At 38.8% G+C, this 22977-nt stretch overlaps 1 protein-coding gene across 2 annotated transcripts; it reads left to right on the plus strand.

Moving 5' to 3' along the window:
* The first annotated feature begins 9041 nt into the window (after positions 1-9041).
* Positions 9042-21759, plus strand: LOC135106862 (pyruvate dehydrogenase phosphatase regulatory subunit, mitochondrial-like). 2 transcript variants are annotated; one of them, XM_064016229.1, is made up of 17 exons: positions 9042-9197; positions 9499-9700; positions 12232-12385; positions 13122-13334; positions 13506-13669; positions 14027-14263; positions 14403-14510; positions 15031-15200; positions 15577-15769; positions 16123-16290; positions 16465-16631; positions 17513-17661; positions 17995-18122; positions 18402-18571; positions 18913-19092; positions 19415-19615; positions 20103-21759. In XM_064016229.1, exons 2-17 carry the CDS (start codon positions 9526-9528, stop codon positions 20298-20300), a joined length of 2775 nt encoding a protein of 924 aa, XP_063872299.1. In that variant the 5' UTR covers positions 9042-9197; positions 9499-9525; the 3' UTR covers positions 20301-21759. The 2 variants fall into 2 exon arrangements, with proteins under 2 accessions (XP_063872299.1, XP_063872300.1); XM_064016230.1 differs by having other exon boundaries at positions 9077-9197; positions 9502-9700.
* Positions 21760-22977: the final 1218 nt, after the last annotated feature.

The following is a 22977-nucleotide window of genomic DNA, read 5'->3' on the forward strand; positions in this document are numbered from 1 at the left end:
CTCTCTCTCTCTCTCTCTCTCTCTCTCTCTCTCTCTCTCTCTCTCTCTCTCTCTCTCTCTCTCTCTCTCTCTCTCTCTCTCTCTCTACACACACACACACACGCACACACACACGATAAGACAAGACATGATAAGACAAGTGCGTAATCTAACATTTTCTGCCTGTTTCCTTTAACTATGTTGGTTGTCAGTAAAACAGACGGATGACACACATCGTATAGCATTTCAGCGTATTTATGTGTGATCACGAAAAACAGTGATCCTAATTCTAATGATCCTTCAAAAGGACATACGTGAACTGAATTACTCGTAACTTTCAACTTTTCCCACCTTTTTTTTTTCGGGATTCGATGAACTTTTAACGAAATCGAAAGCACTTTAGTTAAAAAAAAAGGGGTGGGGAAGGAAGTGATGGCGGCTGTGGTGGAAGGTGAGGGAAGAGGTAGCGGGAAGGTGGTGGAGAGGAGTGGGTGATGAAACGGAGGGATGAGGAGGAAAGGGCAGTGCTGGAGGGAGAGAGGACAGGGGGATCGGAGGAGTTAATACCAGAAATACTAGTTAAAAAGTAATTGACGGTGGGACAAGAGTAGGAGAAGGTGGACGGGGGTGAGAAGAGGGAGGGGGTGCAGGAGCCGGGGATGTAGCAGTTCCAGGATTCATCTATAGAATGCTGGCGGTGATGATTACCAAGTACCGATTCCAGGTCCCGAGGAACCGAGACTCTGGGATGGATACTGAATGGGTGCACCGTTTAGTGGATGTTTACTCTTACCTCACGCATGATTTGCTCAATAATATACATGTTTGGGTTTATATCAACTTGCATATTCAGTGGGATGTCTATTGTCTTGTACGGAGTTTCATCATGTTTGATGTATTTTCACTGCTCTTCATCGTCACTTAGATGATAGTTATAGCAAATGAGAGTGAACAACTTATTGTCTTAGAGAGAGAGGCCAGGTGAAGGTCTAAAAGCTCTCTCTCTCTCTCTCTCTCTCTCTCTCTCTCTCTCTCTCTCTCTCAATCGCCTGTATTTACGTGTGTGTGTATGTGTGTGTGTGTTTACTGCAAAGTAGGGCTACTGGTGCGCATGCTCAATAGTCCATAACGTGCCTATGACGTGTGTGTGACGCTGCTCTCTTTTTCACTAGTGATTATTAACCTCTGTGTGTCTGGTCTGGACAAGGTGATCTACATATTTTGGAGTAGCAGGGCACACACACACACACACACACACACACACACACACACAGAGAGAGAGAGAGAGAGAGAGAGAGAGAGAGAGAGAGAGAGAGAGAGAGAGAATTAATACAGAAAATAGATAAATAACCTCCAAAATAACTCCAAAAAATAAGTGAGGAGGAGTAGTGGTCATCTTCCTTTTCAACTGATGTCTCCCTAGCCGCCATGATGGTTTGTCAGAGCCTGGCCCAATTTCAATATTACTCCTATTTTCTTAAGTTATTATTTCGATGTATAACATTTTATGGTTTCTAAAAATATTTAGTTATATTTTGAGTGTTTTTCATATGTGTGTTTAGGGAGATATGTTGACTATGAAGTTGTTTATGTGTAAATTACAATTGTTTTTTTGGAGGGCATTTATTTAAAACGTTCTACATTTTTTCTTTTTTTATTTTATTTTTTTATTTCAGCCTGTAGTTAAGATTTAATTGCTTTTAAAAATCGTTCGTAATTTTTAAACTGTTTTTTTTTTTATTCCTGTTTAGATAAATATGTGAACTTTTAAAGTGATTTATAGGCATATTAAGAGTCGAAATTCTGATGTTTTGTGATTTTTATTTCTTCATTTCTGCTTGTAACTAACTTTTAAAATTGTTTGTAAAAAATAGTTATGATTTTTAAAGTGTTTTCCATATATGATAAATCAGATTTGTAGATATTAGTATTTTTTATCATGTTTGTTCCAATATTTTCTATTTTATTTATTTATTTTTTTCAAATATCTTTAGGTTTGAAATATTTTTATATTCCCAGTATTAATTAAAGTGCATGGTCTTTTGGAATATATAAGGTATTCCAGTCTAGCTCCATTTTTTCGAGGGATCAATTAAAAAATGGAATCGAGAACGTACATAAAAGTGACGTCATCTGCTAGTGATGTCATCAGGGGACCGAAACCCGAGACATCCCTGTCCTCCAGTCTCCCTCTGTCAATGTTCAGCATAATTTCCTGTGTTTTCTAGCTGTTTTCCAGATGTTTCCAGACTGCAGGTGTGTAGACAGCACGTTGTATACTGATTAATGTAGCTCCCCCCAAAAAAAGGCCCCGCCTACACCTTTGTGAGTGGTAGGTAGTAACAGAAGTCTTCTCTCTCTCTCTCTCTCTACACATTTTAAGAATAAGGAGAGAGAGAGAGAGAGAGAGAGAGAGAGAGAGAGAGAGAGAGAGAGAGAGAGAGAGAGAGAGAGAGAGAGAGAGAGAGAGAGAGAGAGAGAGAGAGAGAGAGAGAAACAAACAAACAAAGATTCCCTCCTATTCTTACTTCTTCTTACTCACCTCTCCCTCTTCTTCTCTTTCTCCAGGTGTGAGTAGCTGGTCTGGAAGCTGGAATGACCCTCCCCATACTGCCAAATGAGAAATTGCACCTGAGGTGGAAATAACCTGTTTCACTTCAATTTGATTTTTTTAAAAAGTGTTTCTTCTGTTAATAATGTCTACATATATTGTTAATCTTTCAATAGAAAATTAAGAAGATCCTTAAAATACTGTGTGTAGCTTTATTTAGGCCCTTTTAAAGAGTGTCTCTCCTGTTAATAACATAGAAATCTTATTAATCTATCATTAGAACCATAAAAATATCCTTGAAAACCAGTCTAACTTCAACAAAAGGCTTTGAATAGTAGTTAAGATTCTCAAGAGTTTCTCCTGTTAATAGTGTAGAAAAATACCCTTAAATATCTGTTTCACTTTAATTAGAGCATTTGGAAAGTAATGGAAGTGCGGCCCTTAAATTCTGGCGGGAAAGACGTCACGTGGCCGTCCCTTTAAAAAGATGCAGAGTTTGTTTGCATTCTGAGCCACAAACTGTTTAAGGGTAACAGGCCACTATGTACCGTTGGCTGTTATGTACCACCGGCTGCTATGTACCATCTCTGGCTGCTATGTACCTGGCTGCTATGTACCATCAGCTGTGTACCATTATTATCATAAACAAAATACAGATACATTAACAACTTACAACAACAACATTCGTAAGGGTAACAGGCCATTATGTACCGTTGGCTGCTATGTACCACCGGCTGCTATGTACCATCCCTGATTGCTATGTACCATCCCTGGCTGCTATGTACCATCCATGGCTGCTACGTAACTGGCTGCTATGTATCAACCATGGCTGCTATGTACCGTCAGCTATGTACCATTATTATCATAAACAAAATACAGATACATTGACAATTTGTGGAAAAGGAGAGAGAGAGAGAGAGAGAGAGAGAGAGAGAGAGAGAGAGAGAGAGAATCTATGATAGCCTACAGGAAATTATGTAAACACCAAACAATGGACAAATAATGGTCCAATGGACCTGTTCATTATTTGCTTCGAAACTCCAGTGGACTTTCTCATCCTACACACTCACACTGGCTCACTATACATTTTAAGATGTAGCAACGTGGTCTGCCGACAATTTTTAATCTACTACGTTCCTTCAATTTCCTTTCTTTTACTTCTTCTGTCCAAACTCTTCAATATTCTCAATCTTTCTACAAGTAAAGCAAAAGCAAAAAAAAGACTTTCTCATTATTTTCTTTGAAACTCCATTGGACCTGCACCCTCAGTTATCCTACCGGTACTACCATGGCATCAGCAGTTTTCCTTTGCTCAGGATGCAGATTGGAAGTTCGCCCTAGACAGGAAGCACTTATATGTAAAGGATGTAACAAGTGGTACCATCGCTTATATGGTACAGGAATATTACAATCTGAGTACCAGAATATAAACATACGATTGAAAGCTGGTGACGTTTTCATGTGGTGTTGCCCAGAATGTCCTGATTAGATGGAAGTTTCATGTACAATTCTCTTTCTGTTTGTTAGGGGGCTCCATGAGAGAGAGAGAGAGAGAGAGAGAGAGAGAGAGAGAGAGAGAGAGAGAGAGAGAGAGAGAGAGAGAGAGAGTTACTGTAGGTTCGCTCATACCCTGGTTTCAGGTGATGCCAACGATCCTCTTAATGCCTTCCCAGTCGAAGAGCAGCCTGCAACAATCAACAACAACACATCCAATGACATCACTCCACCTGCGGAAACATCGTTAGATGATGAAGCGCTACCAACAACGATCCTTGCAGACGCTTCTGTGACCTACAAAATTGTTTCCGGTGGAACATGGAAAGGCAGCTCTCTCCTCACTGATTCTCTGTTTTACATACACCAGGAAGCGAGAGTCATCTGTCTCAGTCACATGGATATGCAGCTACAGTGGCAAAAAGTGCTATGCAACAATTTCACAGCAATGAACTTCAAAAGTGAACACCACCTACACACACATCCTGGGGATCCTGATGCTGAACACAAAGCATCAACACGAGCTTTCGTTAAATAGTTGCTTTGGAATTTTCATTTGCATCATCTGGGATAATAATAAAGGAAGCACTCTCAAACATTCTGACCCTCTTCCCTTTTGCAGAGATCTCCATTCTTGGAGACTTCAATGTTCACCACCAGCTTTGGATTTCCTCTCCCTTCACTGACCATTCAGGTGAACTAGCCTACAACTTTGCTATCCTCCATGACCTAGTGCAATTGGTGCAACACCCTACTCGTATTCCTGACCGTCTTGGAGATACGCCCAACATTCTTGACCTTTTCCTGACCTCTAATCCTTCTGCTTATGCTGTCACCCTTTCATCTCCGTTGGGCTCCTCCGATCACAATCTCATATCTTTATCTTGTCCTATCGCTCCATTGCCTCCTCAGGATCCCCCTAAGCGAAGGTGCCTCTGGCGTTTTGCCTCTGCTAGTTGGGGGGACCTGAGGAGGTATTTTGCTGATTTTCCTTGGAATGACTGCTGCTTCCGTGTCAAAGACCCGTCTTTGTGTGCTGAGCGCATAACAGAGGTGATAGTGTCTGGCATGGAGGTGTACATTCCTCACTCTTTTTCTCGTCCTAAACCTTCTAAACCTTGGTTTAACACAGCTTGTTCTCGTGCTATACACGATAGAGAGGTGGCCCACAAAAGGTACTTAAGCCTTCCATCACCAGAATCTCATGCACTTTATATTTCTGCCCGGAACCATGCCAAGTCTGTTCTCCAACTAGCCAAAAACTCCTTCATTAACAGAAAATGTCTAAACCTTTCAAGATCTAACTCCCCTCGTGATTTCTGGCATCTAGCCAAAAACATCTCCAATAACTTTGCTTCTTCTTCTTCTTTCCCTCCTCTATTTCAACCAGATGGCACCACTGCTATCACATCTATTTCTAAAGCTGAACTCTTCGCTCAAACCTTTGCTAAAAACTCTATCTTGGACGATTCTGGGCTCCTCCACCCTCTGACTACTTCATGCAACGTATTAAAATTCTTCGCAATGATGTTTTCCATGCCCTCGCTGGCCTAAACCCTCGGAAGGCTTATGGACCTGATGGGGTCCCTCCTATTGTTCTCCGAAACTGTGCCTCCGTGCTTGCACCTTGCCTAGTCAAACTCTTTCAGCTCTGTCTTTCAACATCTACCTTTCCTTCTTGCTGGAAGTTTGTCTACATTCAACCTGTTCCTAAAAAGGGTGACCGTTCTAATCCCTCAAACTACCGTCCTATTGCTTTAATTTCCTGCCTATCTAAAGTTTTTGAATCTATCCTCAACAGGACGATTTTTAAACATCTATGACTTCACAACCTTCTATCTGATCGCCAGTATGGGTTCCGTCAAGGCCGCTCTACTGGTGATCTTCTGGCTTTCCTTACTGAGTCTTGGTCATCCTCTTTTAGAGATTTTGGTGAAACTTTTGCTGTTGCCTTGGACATATCAAAAGCTTTTAATAGAGTCTGGCACAAAGCTTTGATTTCCAAACTACCCTCCTACGGTTTCTATCCTTCTCTCTGTAACTTCATCTCAAGTTTCCTTTCTGACCGTTCTATTGCTGCTATGGTAGACGGTCACTGTTCTTCTCCTAAATCTATTAACAGTGGTGTTCCTCAGCGTTCTGTCCTGTCACCCACTCTCTTCTCATTATTCATTAATGATCTTCTAAACCAAACTTCTTGTCCTATCCACTCCTACGCTGATGATACCACCCTGCACTTTTCCACGTCTTTTCATAGACGTCCAACCCTTCAGGAGGTAAACATATCACGCAGGGAAGCCACAGAACGCTTGACTTTTGATCTTTCTAAAATTTCTGATTGGGGCAGAGCAAACTTGGTATTGTTCAATGCCTCAAAAACTCAATTCCTCCATCTATCAACTCGACACAACCTTCCACACAACTATCCCCTCTTCTTCAATGGCACTCAACTGTCCCCCTCTTCTACACTGAACAGCCTCGGTCTGTCCTTTACTTATAATCTGAACTGGAAACTTCACATCTCATTTCTAGCTAAAACAGCTTCTATGAAGTTAGGTATTCTGAGACGTCTCCGCCAGTTTTTCTCACCCCCCCCCCCAGCTGCTAACTCTGTACAAAGGCCTTATCCGTCCATGTATAGAGTATGCTTCACATGTCTGGGGGGTTCCACTCATACTGCTCTTCTAGACAGGGTGGAATCAAAAGCTTCTCGTCTCATCAACTCCTCTCCTCTAATTGACTGTCTTCAGCCTCTTTCTCACCGCCGCAGTGTTGCATATCTAGCTGTCTTCTACCGTTATTTTCATGCTAACTGCTCTTCTGATCTTGCTAACTGCATGCCTCCTCTCCTCTCACGGCCTCGCTGCACAAGACTTTCTTCTTTCTCTCACCCCTATTCTGTCCACCTCTCTAACGCAAGAGTTAACCAGTATTCTCAGTCATTCATCCCTTTCTCTGGTAAACTCTGGAACTCTCTGCCTGCTTCTGTATTTCCACCTTCCTATGACTTGAATTCCTTCAAGAGGGAGGTTTCAAGACACTTATTCATCTATTCTTGACCACTGCTTTGACCCTTTTATGGGACTGGCATTTCAGTGGGCATTTTCCTTATTAGATATTTGTTGGATTTGGTCAGTGTCCTTCCTACATAAAAAAAAAAGCTGTAATAATTCAAATGTTCCCGTACCAAATATAAACACTAGTCAGATGCACCAATAGCTCGCGCGCAGGGAAGGACAACGTCCAAAACATCCTAAAGATATTAGTTTTGAATTAAACACAGATCATGTTCCACAGGACTTTCTTCAAGCTGATCTACTTGAAGATGGAAAACGGCATCTCATATTTGCGACACCAATTCAGTTGCAACATCTGTCCAAATGTAAAGTTTGGTACATGGACGGAACTTTTAAAATTGTTCGTACCCCTTTTGTTCAACTTTTAAGTGTGCACAGTTTTATGAAGAAAGATGGAATTATGAAACAGGCTCCATTCTGCCTTGTCCTAATGTCAAGAAAAAAAAAAAAAAAGGACTTTGTAGCTGTTATAAGAAAAAATACTGAATTAACGTCAACAACTGTTTGTGAGGTTGTTTTGGATTTTGAAAGAGCACTATGATCACCAGTGCGAGTATGCATTCCCGAGGCTTCCCTGCATGGTTACTGATTTCACTAGGCCCAAGCAGTGTACAACAGAGTGAAGTAACTAGGTCTACAAAATGACTATATTAATCAACTCACTGTAATACAATTCATTCGGTAGTTAATGGCTACGTTAGTTTAGATTAGGTTAAGCTCTTACAATAATAACGATGCAAAAGGGTAGCCCCATTCAATTAACAGGATAGCAAAAACCAATTCTATAAACATGTACCTCTTAATTAGTATTCTACATGAAGATTCTAGTAGAAACCCTATGATCGTGAAATTAGTAAAACAAGAAAATGTATAGATACCAAAGGAAGCATGCTATCCAAAAGCAAATCAAACTCGATGACCTATGGATGAAATATGAGAAAAAAAAATCCATAACATCAGAATTTCTAAACCTATGCGCTGAACTGATGGATCATACTGAGGACTAAGTCTGTATTAAGTCAATGTATGCTGCATTTTATATATTTTATTGGTTGACAATACAGTTATATATTTTTTTATGCTTTTGTGTTATCTTTTAAAGTAGTTTTATTACTTTTATATTACGTGTTTTTAATTTTTTCACACAATATCAATTTTTATCTCCCCACTTGGTAGCTGGTATATAGCTGCCTTGTTTGGTACATACAGACCAAAAAGCAGTGGTACATAGGAGCCGGTACATAGCAGCCGATGGTACATAGCAGCTAGTATTCTGTTTAAGAGGGGGATGTAAATATTGTAGGCTTGTTAATATATTTCCAGGCTAATCTAAAACTTTTTTAAGTTATGGAAGATTGTGGAAGGTTCTAGAAGAGGGAAAGAGGAAGAGAAAGAGATAAATAAAGATTGTATCTGAGCTTTAATTTAAGGCTGTGGTGAGTGTTTTAAGGTCGTTTATTTATTTGGTTCCATTGGTTTGCCAGCGTGTTTCCAGCGTGATTTTGTGATTTGTAGGTGTTACTGAGTGTTCTGTAAGATGGGGAGAGGGAGGGAATAGTAAGAGAGAGAGAGAGAGGGAGAGAATATCATGTTTTTTCCATTGACAGTTTATTTCTTTCTCAGAAAGGGAACTTAAAATGAAGCTACAGAGAGAAGGATAGAAGCCGTAGGAGGATAGCAGTCATGTGTGTGTGTGTGTGTGTGTGTGTGTGTGTGAGATATGTGTATTATAGTAACGTAGCATGACAACATGTTTTCTATTTATATTGATGACTTTGTAGAGCACCTCTCCTTGGCGGAATGGAGCCTGAAGACAATAAAACAATAAACAGCAATAAAGGGTTGCGCCTAATACCGAAATGCAGTCAAAAACTGCCGAAATGCACCCCAAAACTACCGAAATGCACCCCAAAGCACTTAAGTCCAGCTAAAAACTACCGAAAGGTAGCAAAATCCATTTCGGTAGTTTCTGGTTGCATTTCGGTACTTTTGGGTTATATTTCGGTGCATTCCGGTATTAGGCAAAACCGAGGGACGCAGAATGTAAACACAAGATCAGGTCACGGTTATCCGCAGCTTTGTCTCTACCAGCCGTGGTGATTATACGAGCCAAACTTGCTTTTGTTTTCCTTTGATTTAGATGATAATTATCTTGATTATGAACAGCTGTGAATCACGAAGCCTCCATACATTTCTATTGTTTGGTTGTCCTTTGTGAATCATTGATATATGAAACATTAAGTATGCGCTGTGCTCTAGAGGGCGGGACTAAGATCATAGTTAGAATCTTTTAAACCTCCACTTACTAATATATTTTCCTTGGTGCATGAGAGAGATAAGTTAGGTCTTTTTTACTTGTTCCTTTATTTATTCTTATGGAAAGTTATGCCGTTTCAGAAGTTGTAAACGTGAACGAAATTGCTCATGATGGCAAGTGGTACTGCCACGTTATTGAGGACAATAAACACCCATTGGAAGAATGCAAGTTTCATCCTTCCAAGCAGCTGTCGTAGCTTCCATACTGGAGAGCCAGTGTCAACAGACATTCTGCAGGGTCGGTGGGTCTCAAGTCACCAGTACCAGCAGTTGGATCTGGAAGGTAAGTATAATGTAACCAGTTCATGCACCGTTAAACTTTTTACTATCTATACGGTACCTTTGTCTCTGTATATGTCTAGAGCCCTTTCCCGGCCATATTACTGGTCTATTCACATATATCTTTAGATACACCTAAAATTTAAGTATAAGCTGGGGTCTCAGAGGGGCGAAGCCTTCCAGTTAGGTTAGGTAATGCTAGGTTAGATTAGTGTCCTTAAGGTGTGATCCAGAGAGACAAAGTCCCCCGGTTAGGTTAAATAATGTTTTATATAAAAGTCTACGGCGACTAACTTTACCTAACATAATTTAACCTAACTGGGGCTTTGCTCCCTCGGATCCCTGTTTAAGAAAACTAATTTAACCTAGCCTTACCTAACCTTACCATGAGGGCGCTCTACCCCTCCTAAGGACCTCCTAAAGGATGGAGGCACTTCTCCCCCACCTTATATTTATGTTTTAGGTGTATCTAAAGTATATGCAAAGAATGGAAAAGAATAGACCAGTAATAAGGTTGGGAAAGGAATTACCAAACCTTGATGTATTACATTAATTGTTGCGCCCCTTACTGTAATGAGGGAAGTGATACAAACAAAAAATCGAGAAAACAGTGTTAGAAAGTCTCACTCCCTATCCAGCTGCACCCATACTTACCTCACTCCAGCACTGGTAGCTGAAATGAGGTAAGTGGCTGTACTTGGCATTTGTCTCAGAACTGTCAAGAGCTACTGTCTTGTTTGTGATTTACGTTAATAAGGCAAAATATGATGGAATTATTAGTATCATCACAATAAAACTTATAGTAAAACAATAATAAAATGCATCATTATATATTTATGTGTGTGTCATATGGATAAGTGAATGTCACTGATTGGTATTGTTTGTCTTGCAAGCTGTATTGTTTTCAATAATGTAGGATGGAAATAAAAATATATTATGTTACCTTGTTTGCTGATACTTTAGTAGAACTCTTAGGCTATGTGAGAGCTTGGTGGCAAACATTGCTTATCAGTATGGTACAACCTTATGTGACTCTTACAAGTATAAGAACTTAAGACTCACTGGACATCCTCTTCAGTGATTAATTTTGTTTGAAGGGAGTTAAAAGATAGTTTTTCTAAAATTACTTCCCTGTGTAAAGCTAACTTTATGTTAATGGGCATAGGCTCCATTTTTCCTCATTCCGTAGCTTCTTTCTCACTCCTGAAGATGAAGTAAGGTTCAGGCTATCACCCGAGTCACTATCACCCCATGACTGCTTGCTAAAAAAAAGGTTAAGTAAAGAAAGGTTAAATAAAGAGAGAACTATGTGAAAAGTGAGAAGGCATGGGGAAACCGACTAATACAAGGCAAGGCACTTGTCCATTCTCCCATTGGCTAGGAGGTGGTGACTCACCATAATCCTGCATACTGATTGGTCACAGCACCTCTCTCGGGTGCTTGCCTCGCTTCAGTATGGAATATCTTACTGTGCGTTTGTCCGTGGAAAAAAGTTGAATTTTTTATGTTAGATTTTTATTTTATTGCCTTATCCTTTGGACTTTCAGAATGTCATTTACTTCATAAGAGAGATTGAGTTGGAGTATTTAATGCATGCAACAACTTAATTTTGAGCCTTACCAGCAGGGGGGCTGCCACAATTAGATCCCAGGCTAATCCAGTAAGTGTGGTGTCAAGATTTTTCTTTCCTATTCTAGATTTTGCTGATATATCAGGTTTTAGTCCTGTTTCTGTTGTGACATAAACAGGTGAAAATATAAGATACTATCAATGCATTGATAATGTGTCAAACCCAAATGTTGTATGGAGCAGACTGAATCACTAAGATAAGTAGGTGTTATGTGAAAAAACATTGATTGAAAGTTTTCTTTAAAAAAATTGTTGAGAACCCACCACCTACACTGCTGCCCACTGTCATCCAGCCTCTTACCATAGCAGGGAGCAACTCATACAGAGGCAGTAGTAGTCAGGACAGCACTCAGTCCATTACTAGCCACCACGATGCAGATAAAAGCAACTTGAAGGGCTCTGCATAGTAGTGGAGTGCAAGGCAAGAAGGACATGCAAAATCTAACACAGCACAGCACAGCTGGAAATTTCACTGCCAGAGAACAGGACATGGTTATCTTGTGGTTTGCGGTTCACAACAGGCACCAGTCCCACACCAGTACTACACACCAACACACAGGATGCGAGGCTGAGGACATGCATGCAATGTGAACACAATCAAGGAGGCATGACACGATTCGCAGTGCTACACAGAGGTAGCATGGAGCTAGACACAGTGGAGAGTACGACTCAGCCTCCAGCGAGGCTTTTTAACACCTCAGATCATCATTGGTTGGTTGTCACTTGCAGGCACAGCAGCCAATCAGTGGCATCTACTCTAAAGATCATCTGAAGTTTACTTTCTCACTCGTCTGTAGCAACTCTACTATTCAAATTAACACTGCAGTCACACAGCCACTACAATCACTTTCCTGCTGCCATAATATTTATTGAATCATATGTTATTTGTTTATTTCATTCAAACAGAGAACTTTGCATCTTCTAAGCTGGTGCTCGATGAGCTTCCCCCAAAGGAGGCCAAGGTTGTGGTGTGTGGTGGGGGCATGGTGGGAACCTCTGTCCTTTATCACCTGGCTATGCTGGGCTGGGGCAAGGATGTTGTCATGCTTGAGCAAGGAAGGTAATCATTATTGCTTCCTGCTTCTTTCACTCATGTATTCTTGCATGTATAGTTGATGCAGCCATGAATTTTTTTTTTTTTTTTTTTTGTAGTAGAGCACTCCAAAGTGTGATGGTGGTATTAGTATACAGTTTGTCTTATTAGTATTACAATATTGCCAGGATACACCAAACACACACTGATGAGATCTTGCAAAACACAGTACAGTACAGTAGTTATCTCAAGAAAAATCAGAACATGTGACTGTCTCATGCTCTCCAACATAGTAAAAGTATCAGAAACCTTTATTAGAGTCTGAAAGTAACACTGGTGCAACAGTTTAGAATGCAGGCTGTGATTAAAGTTAAACATAGAAAGCATGATGGAATAATCATTATGGGTAATTGTTAAGAAATGGTTAATATTGTCATTACAGAAATGATGGTGTACTTGGATGAAGGTTATATTTCATATATATATATATATATATATATATATATATATATATATATATATATATATATATATATATATATATATATATATATATATATATATATATATATATATATATATATATATATATATATATATATATATATATATATATATATATATATATATATTTATTAATTTTTTATTTACCTAATTTTTTTTGTATCAGGCTTATTCTCTTTGATGTGGAAGACATGAATCAGTGTAATGTGTTGAGCATTGACATGAAATATATCAAGACAGGCTTGTTCAACTTTCTCAGGATTGGTGGAGCTTCCTCCTGGAGAGGTTCTGGGTTCCTTGGAGGGGTAAAACTCACTGGACCAGAAATGAAAATTTTGTGTAAAAGCAAAGCTCTTGCCAAAGAATTGTCAGATGCTGGACATGACACGGGCTGGAAGCAGTGTGGGGGACTGCACTTGGCTCGCACCCGAGACAGAATTACACATTTTCGCAAGATGAGAGCAATTGCAGAGTGAGTTGTATGAATTTTATTTAGTTTTTCATGTATCATAGTTAAACATGCTATGTATTGCATTAGGAAGCAGATGTATATACCTTGGATTGTAGCATTACTTAGATCATGTATGTATTGAAACTGCTAGTGAGTGAATAAATAGTAGTTATTTAAGGAATGAAATTTCAGAGCAAATGGAACAGAATGCTATATACTTTCTCCTGAAGAAACTGCCAAAAAGTGTGATATCATAAACACCTCAGACTTGGTAGGATCGTTCTGGGTTCCCAATGATGGTGTGTGCGACCCTTACAAGCTCACCTTCACTCTTCTCAAGCTGGCTTTAGAGCAAGGTAAAGTGCTACAAACAGTTGATAGCTTGGGTTAGTCATAAGTTTACATTGTCAACTTTCAATATGGATGGCAAACATACCAAGTAGATAAAATGATTATGAACCATTATCAGTGCTTGGGGCCTTGGTAATGTTTCTGATATTCTCTCCGTAAGTACTACATAAACTAATGTGACATTTCTCACTTTTCTTATCAGTGGTTGATTCTCATTTGCCAGGCAGTTCATTAAGTTATTATGTTGAATTTGTTTCCTTTCTGTAATTAAATTGTAACTTTATGGCTTGTCAGAAAAGAAAACTATTGATTGTAATGAATCTTATTAATTTTTCTAAACTGTCAAATATTTTTCATTACAGGTGCGCATGTTGTGGATGAGTGCCACCTGTCTCGGATACTGGTTCAGAATGAGCGAGTGGTGGCAGTAGAAACCAGCAAGGGCATGATAGAATGTGACTACATTGTCAATACAGGTGGTCTCTGGGCTCGGAATATTGGCCAGATGTCTGAGCCTCAGGTCAAGGTGCCTGTCCATCCTGCAGAACACTACTTCCTCTATACTCAGAAGCTGGATGGAATTGATCCTATGATGCCTGGTATGAACTTTAAGTACTGAGGTGTTTTTTCTGCTTATGTACTTGTATTGGGAATTCTTTCAGAGGTATATCCATGTTAATACAGTATTTTTTATGAGGATAATGTGTCAGAAATTTATTGATGCATGTATACTCACAGCTCTGAGGGATCCAGATGGCAACATATACATCAGGGAGTTCAATGAAGGATTTCTCTGTGGTGGTTTTGAGAAGTGGGCTAAACCATCATTTGAGAAAGAATTACCAGGTACTACATTCCTTCCTCTGCTGGAGCATGCGGCTCACTAATATGCTTTTTGATGAGCTCAGATAAGGCACAGACACTTAGTTCTGCTAACAACATAAAGAAAACTTTGCAGTGAATGCCTTGTAGACTTTTTTTCCTAAATATTGAAAATGTGTGAACAGTTTTTGTAACAACTGTTTGCAGAAATCTTGTGAACTGAAGGCAGTATTAGTTTGTGCATTGTTTGAAATTCATTAGCTTTATAGTTTTTAACTTTTGTAGCCAAACCTAAGTTGAGTTATCTCTTCAGTCTTATAGAAGTATGCTGTATTTAAAAAATATCTGAAAATCTGTGGAAATATTGGTGAAAATATGGGAAAATATTTTAAGTTTGTCACAAACTCTAACTTCCTTTACATTTAGTTGCATTTAGCTATCATCAGTATCTTGGTTCATCATATATAAAGTGCTGTTATCTCAGTACTTCCATTGATTAACAAAAAAATTAAATGACTAGGAAGTTATAATACAACATGAACAGGTCCTCTTCAAGACCGAGAGTTGCTGGAGGATTGGGACCATTTCTTTGTCATGCTGAAGGAAATGCTGTTTCGTGTCCCTGTGATGAAGAAGGCAGTTCTTGGCTGCCTCTATAATACCTCTTGTGCATTCTCTGCTGATCACAGGTGGATTCTAGGGATGGTACCAGAAGTAAGTTACTGACAACCTTGTTTATTGTTTGTCTCCTTTGATTTTCTTGTTTTTCAATATTATTGTACATTACTGTGAATACCAGTTGTTATAATAGCTGTGTGGTTTGTGTGTATTCTCACCAGAATTATAACACTTGTAGAAGCCTGGAATTGGTTCAGTGCACATGCTGCAGGAGTATGGCACTTGCATTTACCTTTTACATGGAAATGACTAAAGGAGGTATGATGTGGCATGAATGAAATCTGTGTAGACGGGTAATTATGGGAATATTTTTATTATTATGATCCATTATAGGAGACTTCTCAAAAGGAAGTGAGGCATTTGAGATGAAAAGGAGGAATTTATATGATAATGCATTATATTGTGTTTGCAGCTGACAAACTACTTTGTGGTTGGTGGACTGAGGAGTGGAGGCAGCAGTGCAGCAGGAGGTATTGGCTCCATGATTGCTGAGTGGATCGTCAGTGGGACGCCAAACATGGATGCATATGACCTGGATATCTTGCGTTTCCTACCAGCACACAACAATGGAAGATTTTTATTGGATCGTGTACGAGAAGTTCCAGGTGAGACAGTGTCTCACTCCGTAAATTGATGGTTAATTTATTAATTTGTGCACCGTGACTTTATCATCATCATCAACAACAACATCCCTCAGCTTGCATCACTGGCCAACTCTTTTTAAGTTATTGGCATTTAGAAATATCTCTGTAAATCAGTTTAAGCATAATATAATAGTTTTTAGATTCTTTTGGATCATCACTTTTCTTCAATTTATAAACCAGAATTTCATGTGCCACATATTGTAAAATATGAAACATGAAAACATATTTTTCATGTTTTACAGTATATTCCTGTAATCAAAGCAGAAAATTATTTATGCTTTTTTTCTTTATTATAATTTTGTAATATCTTTCAGGAATCCACTACAGTATTGCATATCCCTTTTCTGACTTCACGACTGGAAGATGTTTACGTATGTCACCAATATTTCCTCGACTGAAGGCTGCAGGTGCTGTGTTTGGGCAAGTGATGGGCTATGAACGGCCAAGTTACTTCACTCATAGATCTGATGGAGATTCAGCTGGTAAGATCATTATTGGAGGTTTCATCAGCTAAATGCATTGAGAGGAAGCTATTCACTCATATCCTTTTGTGCTCAGTAAGGAATGTAGTGACATATATTGTAAATCCCCTTGGCTTGTGACTGCTGTAAAAAAATTAAACAATGGATGGGATGCAAGACTGAATTAATTTCCAGATTATGAGAGTACCTTCAACAATGAGGCATCAATCCCCTTTCAAATTGCTACAACAAAAACATGGACCAAGCCACAATGGTTTGATCATGCTGCAAAGGAGTATGCTGCCTGCAGGGAAGGAGTTGCCCTTCTGGATTACTCTTCATTTGCAAAGTTTGATGTGTGGGTAAGTGTTCCATATTTTCTTTGTAGTCTTCATGGCCTTTTTTTTAAAATATTTACTGATGTTTTGGTGGTTGCTATCATAGTAAAACTGGACATTCCCTGGAAAGGAGTAAGATTCATGGTGATATGATAAAAGTATTTGAATAAGTTCAGACTCAACATTGATATAGATGAAAGTGTTTATGAGGGGTTTGGTATTGGTGCCTGTGCAAGTGGTGTAAAGTATGGAATGGTGGCATGATTGAAAATGAACACTCTGAGATAATTTAGCCACATGAAAAGGATTTAGAGAGAGTAGTTTGTCAAATAATAATATGAATGAAGCTAAGATAGTTTAGCCATATTGAAAAGATTTAGACGGATGGGCTTGTAAAGAAGGTGTGTATGAATGAAGCTGAGATAGTTTAGCCAAGTTCAAGAAAATTTAAAGATGGGCTTGTAAAGAAAGTGTATGTGAATGAAATTGAAGGTGTTAATTGGAGAAGGCCACTTGGAAGAATAAGGTAAAGGAATACATGTGTGAAAGGAGTGTTAGTAGAGGCCAAGCACTTGAACAAACAAGAGTGGGTGGAGGCTCATCTGCTGTGGTCACCCAACTATATATTGTTTCATATCACAAATTTATAGATGAGGATGATAGGTTGAAATGGGTATGTTTTGTACAGGGACTACCACATGCAGATGTGACAACTTCTTGCAGCTTCCCTTATATCCGTATGTTCTTGTATATTGAAGGAGACCAGTGCATAGCAATAGCTTATGAAACAAGTGATCACTTTCATTGGTAGTGAAGTACAGCTACAACTTGATTTTTATAGTATCAGATGTAGAATGTAATGCCATGACTCCCATGAAAGACTAATTGCTGTTTACTTTTCTCAGTCTAAAGGTAATGAAGTAGTGCAAGCCCTGCAGTATCTGTGCAGCAATGATCTGGACATCCCTGTTGGCAACATTATACATACTGGAATGCAGAATTCTTATGGTGGCTATGAAAATGACTGTTCACTGGCTCGTACTGCCCCAAACCAGTAAGTCTGACTGCATGCTGGATTTGAAACTGTAACCTGTACTTGTTTACCTTTGTGGGCCTTTTTTTTTTTTTTTTTTTTTTTTATATACAAATTTTGTTGCCCTTAGCTGATGTCCTTGCATAAAAAAAAAGTGGATCTTTGTCCAATTTTGAACCTTGTCTGCTGTTTCAAATTATCTTTTCTTTTAAACTTCCTCTCCAATGATAATTTGACCCTTTCATCTACTAATTAAAGTGAAATATATTTTACACTTCATTCTTGTTAGATATATGTTACAATTGATTAATCCTTCTCAGATATTTTGGTAATGGTTGGGTGTGTTTGTTGCAGCTACATGATGATAGCACCCAGCATTCAGCAGACACGCTGCAGCACCTGGCTCAAGAGGAACCTCCCATCAGATGGCTCCGTGGTCATGAGTGACGTCACCTCTATGTACACTGCCATATGCCTCATGGGTAAATTTGCTCATTGTTAGTGGGAAAGAATTGAAGTTACAGATAAATAAATCAATAAAAACTAAAGAGTTTTTGTCCCTGTGCCAGTCACAAACAATGATCATCAACACTAAGTCTCATTTAGAAAATTATTGACACTTGTATTCATATTATCACAATTTGTTTATATATTATATGTATATTGAATACATATTTGGTTACTAACGAAAGATATCTAAAATTTCAGATGTTTGACCTATAACAGTGGTCAGCATTGCTAATAGCCCTTTGATCTGACAGGTCCATTGGCACGGAACGTACTCTCTGAATTGACGGATGAAGATCTCTCACCCAAGGCGTTCCCTTTCTTCTCCTTCAAGGAGATGGATGTCGGTCTTGCTAATGGAATTCGTGCCATGAATATCACTCACACAGGGGAACTAGGATGGGTATTATACATCCCAAATGAGGTACTGCCTTGTTTTGTCTATATGTCCATTAGTGTAAATCTCAGTTTAGACATATTTGATTTCCCTCCAGAAATTTTAGTTGATACTATATTCCTCCCAGAAATTCCCTCCAAAGTGTTGTTTGCAGTAAGAAAGTTACCTCTGCTTAACTGTGCACATAACTCTTCTATCACTCCATCATGTTATTTACTTCCATATCTGCTTCTCTTCCCACATGACTGTCACAAGGACAATATTTTTCGTGTAATGAAGTTACTGTTACTATTGTTATGCTTTCTGAAACAAACATATTGTATTTATGATGAAACATATTCTACAAAACAGGATATTTATTTTTCCAGTATGCAGTACATGTGTATGAGAACTTAGTATCTGTGGGCAAAAATTACAACATGCTTCATGCTGGTTATTATGCCATGCGCTCCCTAAGAATAGAGAAGTTCTATGCCTTCTGGGGCCAAGACCTGGACTCCACCACAACACCCCTAGAGTGTGGGCGAGGCTTCAGAGTTAAGCTGAATGTAAATGTTGCACTGTTATGTCTAGTAACACCTTGTGTTAATTCTATGATTAGTACCTTGGCTGTCATTCTCATTTGTGTGTTTTTTATTGTGTAATTTTTTAAAGAGTATTGTATTTTGTTAAATCTTAAAGTAATTAATATTTAGAATTTTTTTTAGTGTATTACATCTGTAGAAATGAGAGTTGCATAAAGGAAAACATGTTAATGTCTTCTGAATTCACTGAATCTATCTTGAGAACTACATCAGTGGCAGCTGTTTACTGATCACCACAAACTGTTTTTGAAAGTAGTGAACATAATTGATACATTTCATTCCACAGAAAGATATAGATTTCATTGGCCGAGAGGCTTTGGAACAGCAGAAGAAGGAAGGTGTGAAAAGACTGTACGTGCATCTGCAGTTGGAAGACCACAATCCTGAGGTGGACCCTTGGGCATGGGGTGGAGAGCCTATTTATAGGGATGGTGTGTTTGTTGGTGTCACCACAACCACTGGCTATGGCTTTACACTCAACAACTTGGTGAGCTGTGTGTTGTTATCATTCTTATACGCATCCTCCCATTTTCTTTGTTCATTGAGTGGTCACCTGCTGCTACATATTCATTACTGCTTAGTATATTTAATACAACAAGTGCTGTCAATATATCTGATAATCATCATCATTATACATACATACATACATACATACATATATCAAGGCTGTCCCTCCTGATCATTATAAAAGGTAAAGAAGCAGACCCTTAGAGCCTCATCAACAACTGCTGTATGTAGCAAACTGATGTTGCTAAATGAATAATAAATGAAGCATAAAATCAGTAAAACTAAAATGACCACTGTGAATTACATATACCAAATGACTCTTGTTATATAATGACTTCAATTTGCTAAAAGCCTTTTCTGTAATGTACCAAACTGGTCTTCCTCCTTAAATCCTTCATTATATAGACAGTTTACTGTATTTTCTTTACGTATTTTTGTGCAAATAATGATAATTTATTCCTTTCCAGATTTGCCTGGGCTTTGTAAGGAACTATGATAAGAATGGCAATATGGATTATGTGACTCCTGAATACATAATGGCTGGAGACTATGAAGTGGATATTGCTGGTGTACGATATTCTGCCAGTGTCAGTCTGCGGTCACCTTCATTACCCTCCAAGTTCCCAGAGCCACAGGGTAACCGTTACTTGGCAACACAGACATAATTGCTGCTACTCCTGGAATGAAGGAAACTAACTTCCAGGATAACAACCTAAGGAAAGGATCAATGACAAGAGATAAAAACAGGTGCTTAAGAACCTCCTGTTGAGGCTTTCAAGGCTGTGTGTCTATATATATATATATTTACAACTGCTTCCTATTCACCTCTGTCATATTCTTTCACACGTTCTTGCTTCTCTAGCATCTCTCTTGAATGTGACAAACTCTTCACTCTTCATCCTTCCCATTGATGGTCTTCCCTCCAGCTTTACACATCTAGCGTCAAACTTATCTTAACATATTGCTTCTTTTTTCTATTCTCTCCACAAGCCAAAACCATCACGGCACTTCCTGCATTGTTCAAACAATGTACATGCTAATGTATATTACAAGGCACATTTCCTGATAGAGCTTCAACAAATACTCATATGTAGGTAGATAAAACTATGCTAGTCAGTATACAATAGAATAACATCCAGTGTGAACAAGTAATGTAACTTGGCAATGGCAAACTATATAACAATCATTTGAGGCAGAAGAGGCATGAAAGATGTCCCATTTGTGATTAAGATAGTAATCTGGATGCAGGTGTTTTGTTCATCTTGATCTGTCTTTTGTCAGGTAATATGTGATGATTCAAAGGGTAGTATAATGCAAGTATTACAATTAGTTTTTGCAATACCAGAATTGCCCCTCGTGTAAAGTAACTGCTTCAGTACTCAAAGAATGTAAGCAATATATACTGTGAGGATGCATTAAAAAAAATGAGTGTTAGATTTTTTTTTTTTTTTTTTTTTTTTTTTTTTGGAGAGCATGTATTGCTATGAGCACTTTAGGTTGAATTAAGCTTTTGTGCAGTACATTCAAAGTAATCATCCTGATCACACATATCCAGTTGAACAACGTTGCTTGTTAGATCTAACGCAGGACTTCAGGCACAGTGCACAGTGAGGCATGTGGCAGTGTGTTACTGAACACTATCCACAAGATCAGGTTTGAAAAAGGATAATGAAAGGAACCTGCACAGAGTGAAGCCCCAAAAAGGTTGTGAAGGATTTGGTATCACTGATGTGACTGATATTTTACACTGCAACTTCAGGGTCATTTGATGTGTGCCCTTAGTGAATATTGCTTGCATATTGCTTTTAGTCCTTAATAATTGTTACCTTTGGTACTGTTGGTTTTGTTTACAAGAGTCGGCTGTTCAGATCTGCAGGTAGGGCATTTCATTGCCTTTCTGGTAAGGTGACAAAAATGTATCTAAAGGTACAATAGGTGCATACATTTTGTTTTATACTTATTGGAGCAACATTGCCACAAGCAGCTTGGAAATTAAACAACAGGATCTACAACGATCCTCTATGTGATTTACAAATATTTTGTGTACTTTAAAACACTTTGTTATATAAGCAGTCTTAAATATTTTAATGTATATAATATGTAAATAGAGTTTTCTTATTTAAATGTGTTTATATCTTGCTATTTCCGAGATGAGATACACAGTATATCTTACTATTTATTCAGCTCTGCTGTTTGGGCTGCTGCATTAATCTTATGTTGCACAGGTGTGTGTGTGTGTGTGTGTGTGTCTCAATATAATATATATATATATATATATATATATATATATATATATATATATATATATATATATATATATATAGAGAGAGAGAGAGAGAGAGAGAGAGAGAGAGAGAGAGAGAGAGAGAGAGAGAGAGAGAGAGAGAGAGAGAGAGAGAGAGAGAGACACGGGTTTCCTCATCACATTGTATTAAAAATTTGTCATGGTCTAGGATTGTGTCAGATGCGCGTATGTTATTACTTCCCACGAACTTCATGAAATGCATGAGCAATGCAAAGAATCCCCATCAACATAGCCTTTCCTTATCGCTGCACGGGCCAGCCAGCCGTAGCTAGTCTGAGAGCCAGCAGTCGCAGTATATAATCACCAGTGCGAAAGAGAAAAAGAAGCAGAGGATGCACCACCCCATGATATCCAGTTCAATGGCTGCCTTTTTCCTTCGGGCGCGAAGCTCTGTGTTGGGCCTCCATGGTTTAGGTGGCGGCTCCTTTCGGGCCTTCTTGCCCTCATCCTTGCCTTTCTCAAGTTCTTTCCCAAGGTTGTCTGACGTGCTTTTCGTCTCGGCCATTTGTTTGGCTTGAAATATAAATAAATTGGTAGCTGGAAGTAGAAAGCAACGAGGGTAGCTAAGTAAACGACAGTTTCCCGAAAATCTACGTAAAATATAAACTTGGGCGAGGGCCGTCTAGCCACGTGGAGAACACACCAGTTTCATAGAACACAAGTTTCCTGCGTGCTGGTGTAGCGAGTAAAATGAGATGGCGGTTTACTAATTTTATTTTGAGCCTTTAATCTGCTACACCATCCCTTGTCCTTCTCACTGGCGCCTGAGACCAAGTGCACATATGGTACAGCAAAGAGCAAAAAACAGATTAAGAAACGTGCGAGATAAACGGTGATGTAAGGCGTAACATTAGATTACCTCATCGCCGCAGCTAAGCGGCGGGGTATTTAAGTGCCTTTAAATGGGTATTTAAACTTATGCGTCAGACAGCGCGGAGAAACTTGGAGCTTATGGAGGAATGAATAAGATTGCTGGTGAATTAATATATACAAGAAAAAATAGGGGTCGTAACAGAGACAAACATGCAATTTAACTT

The sequence above is a fragment of the Scylla paramamosain genome, chromosome 14, assembly GCF_035594125.1.
Source record: "Scylla paramamosain isolate STU-SP2022 chromosome 14, ASM3559412v1, whole genome shotgun sequence".
In the NCBI taxonomy this organism is placed as follows: Eukaryota; Metazoa; Arthropoda; class Malacostraca; order Decapoda; family Portunidae; genus Scylla; species Scylla paramamosain.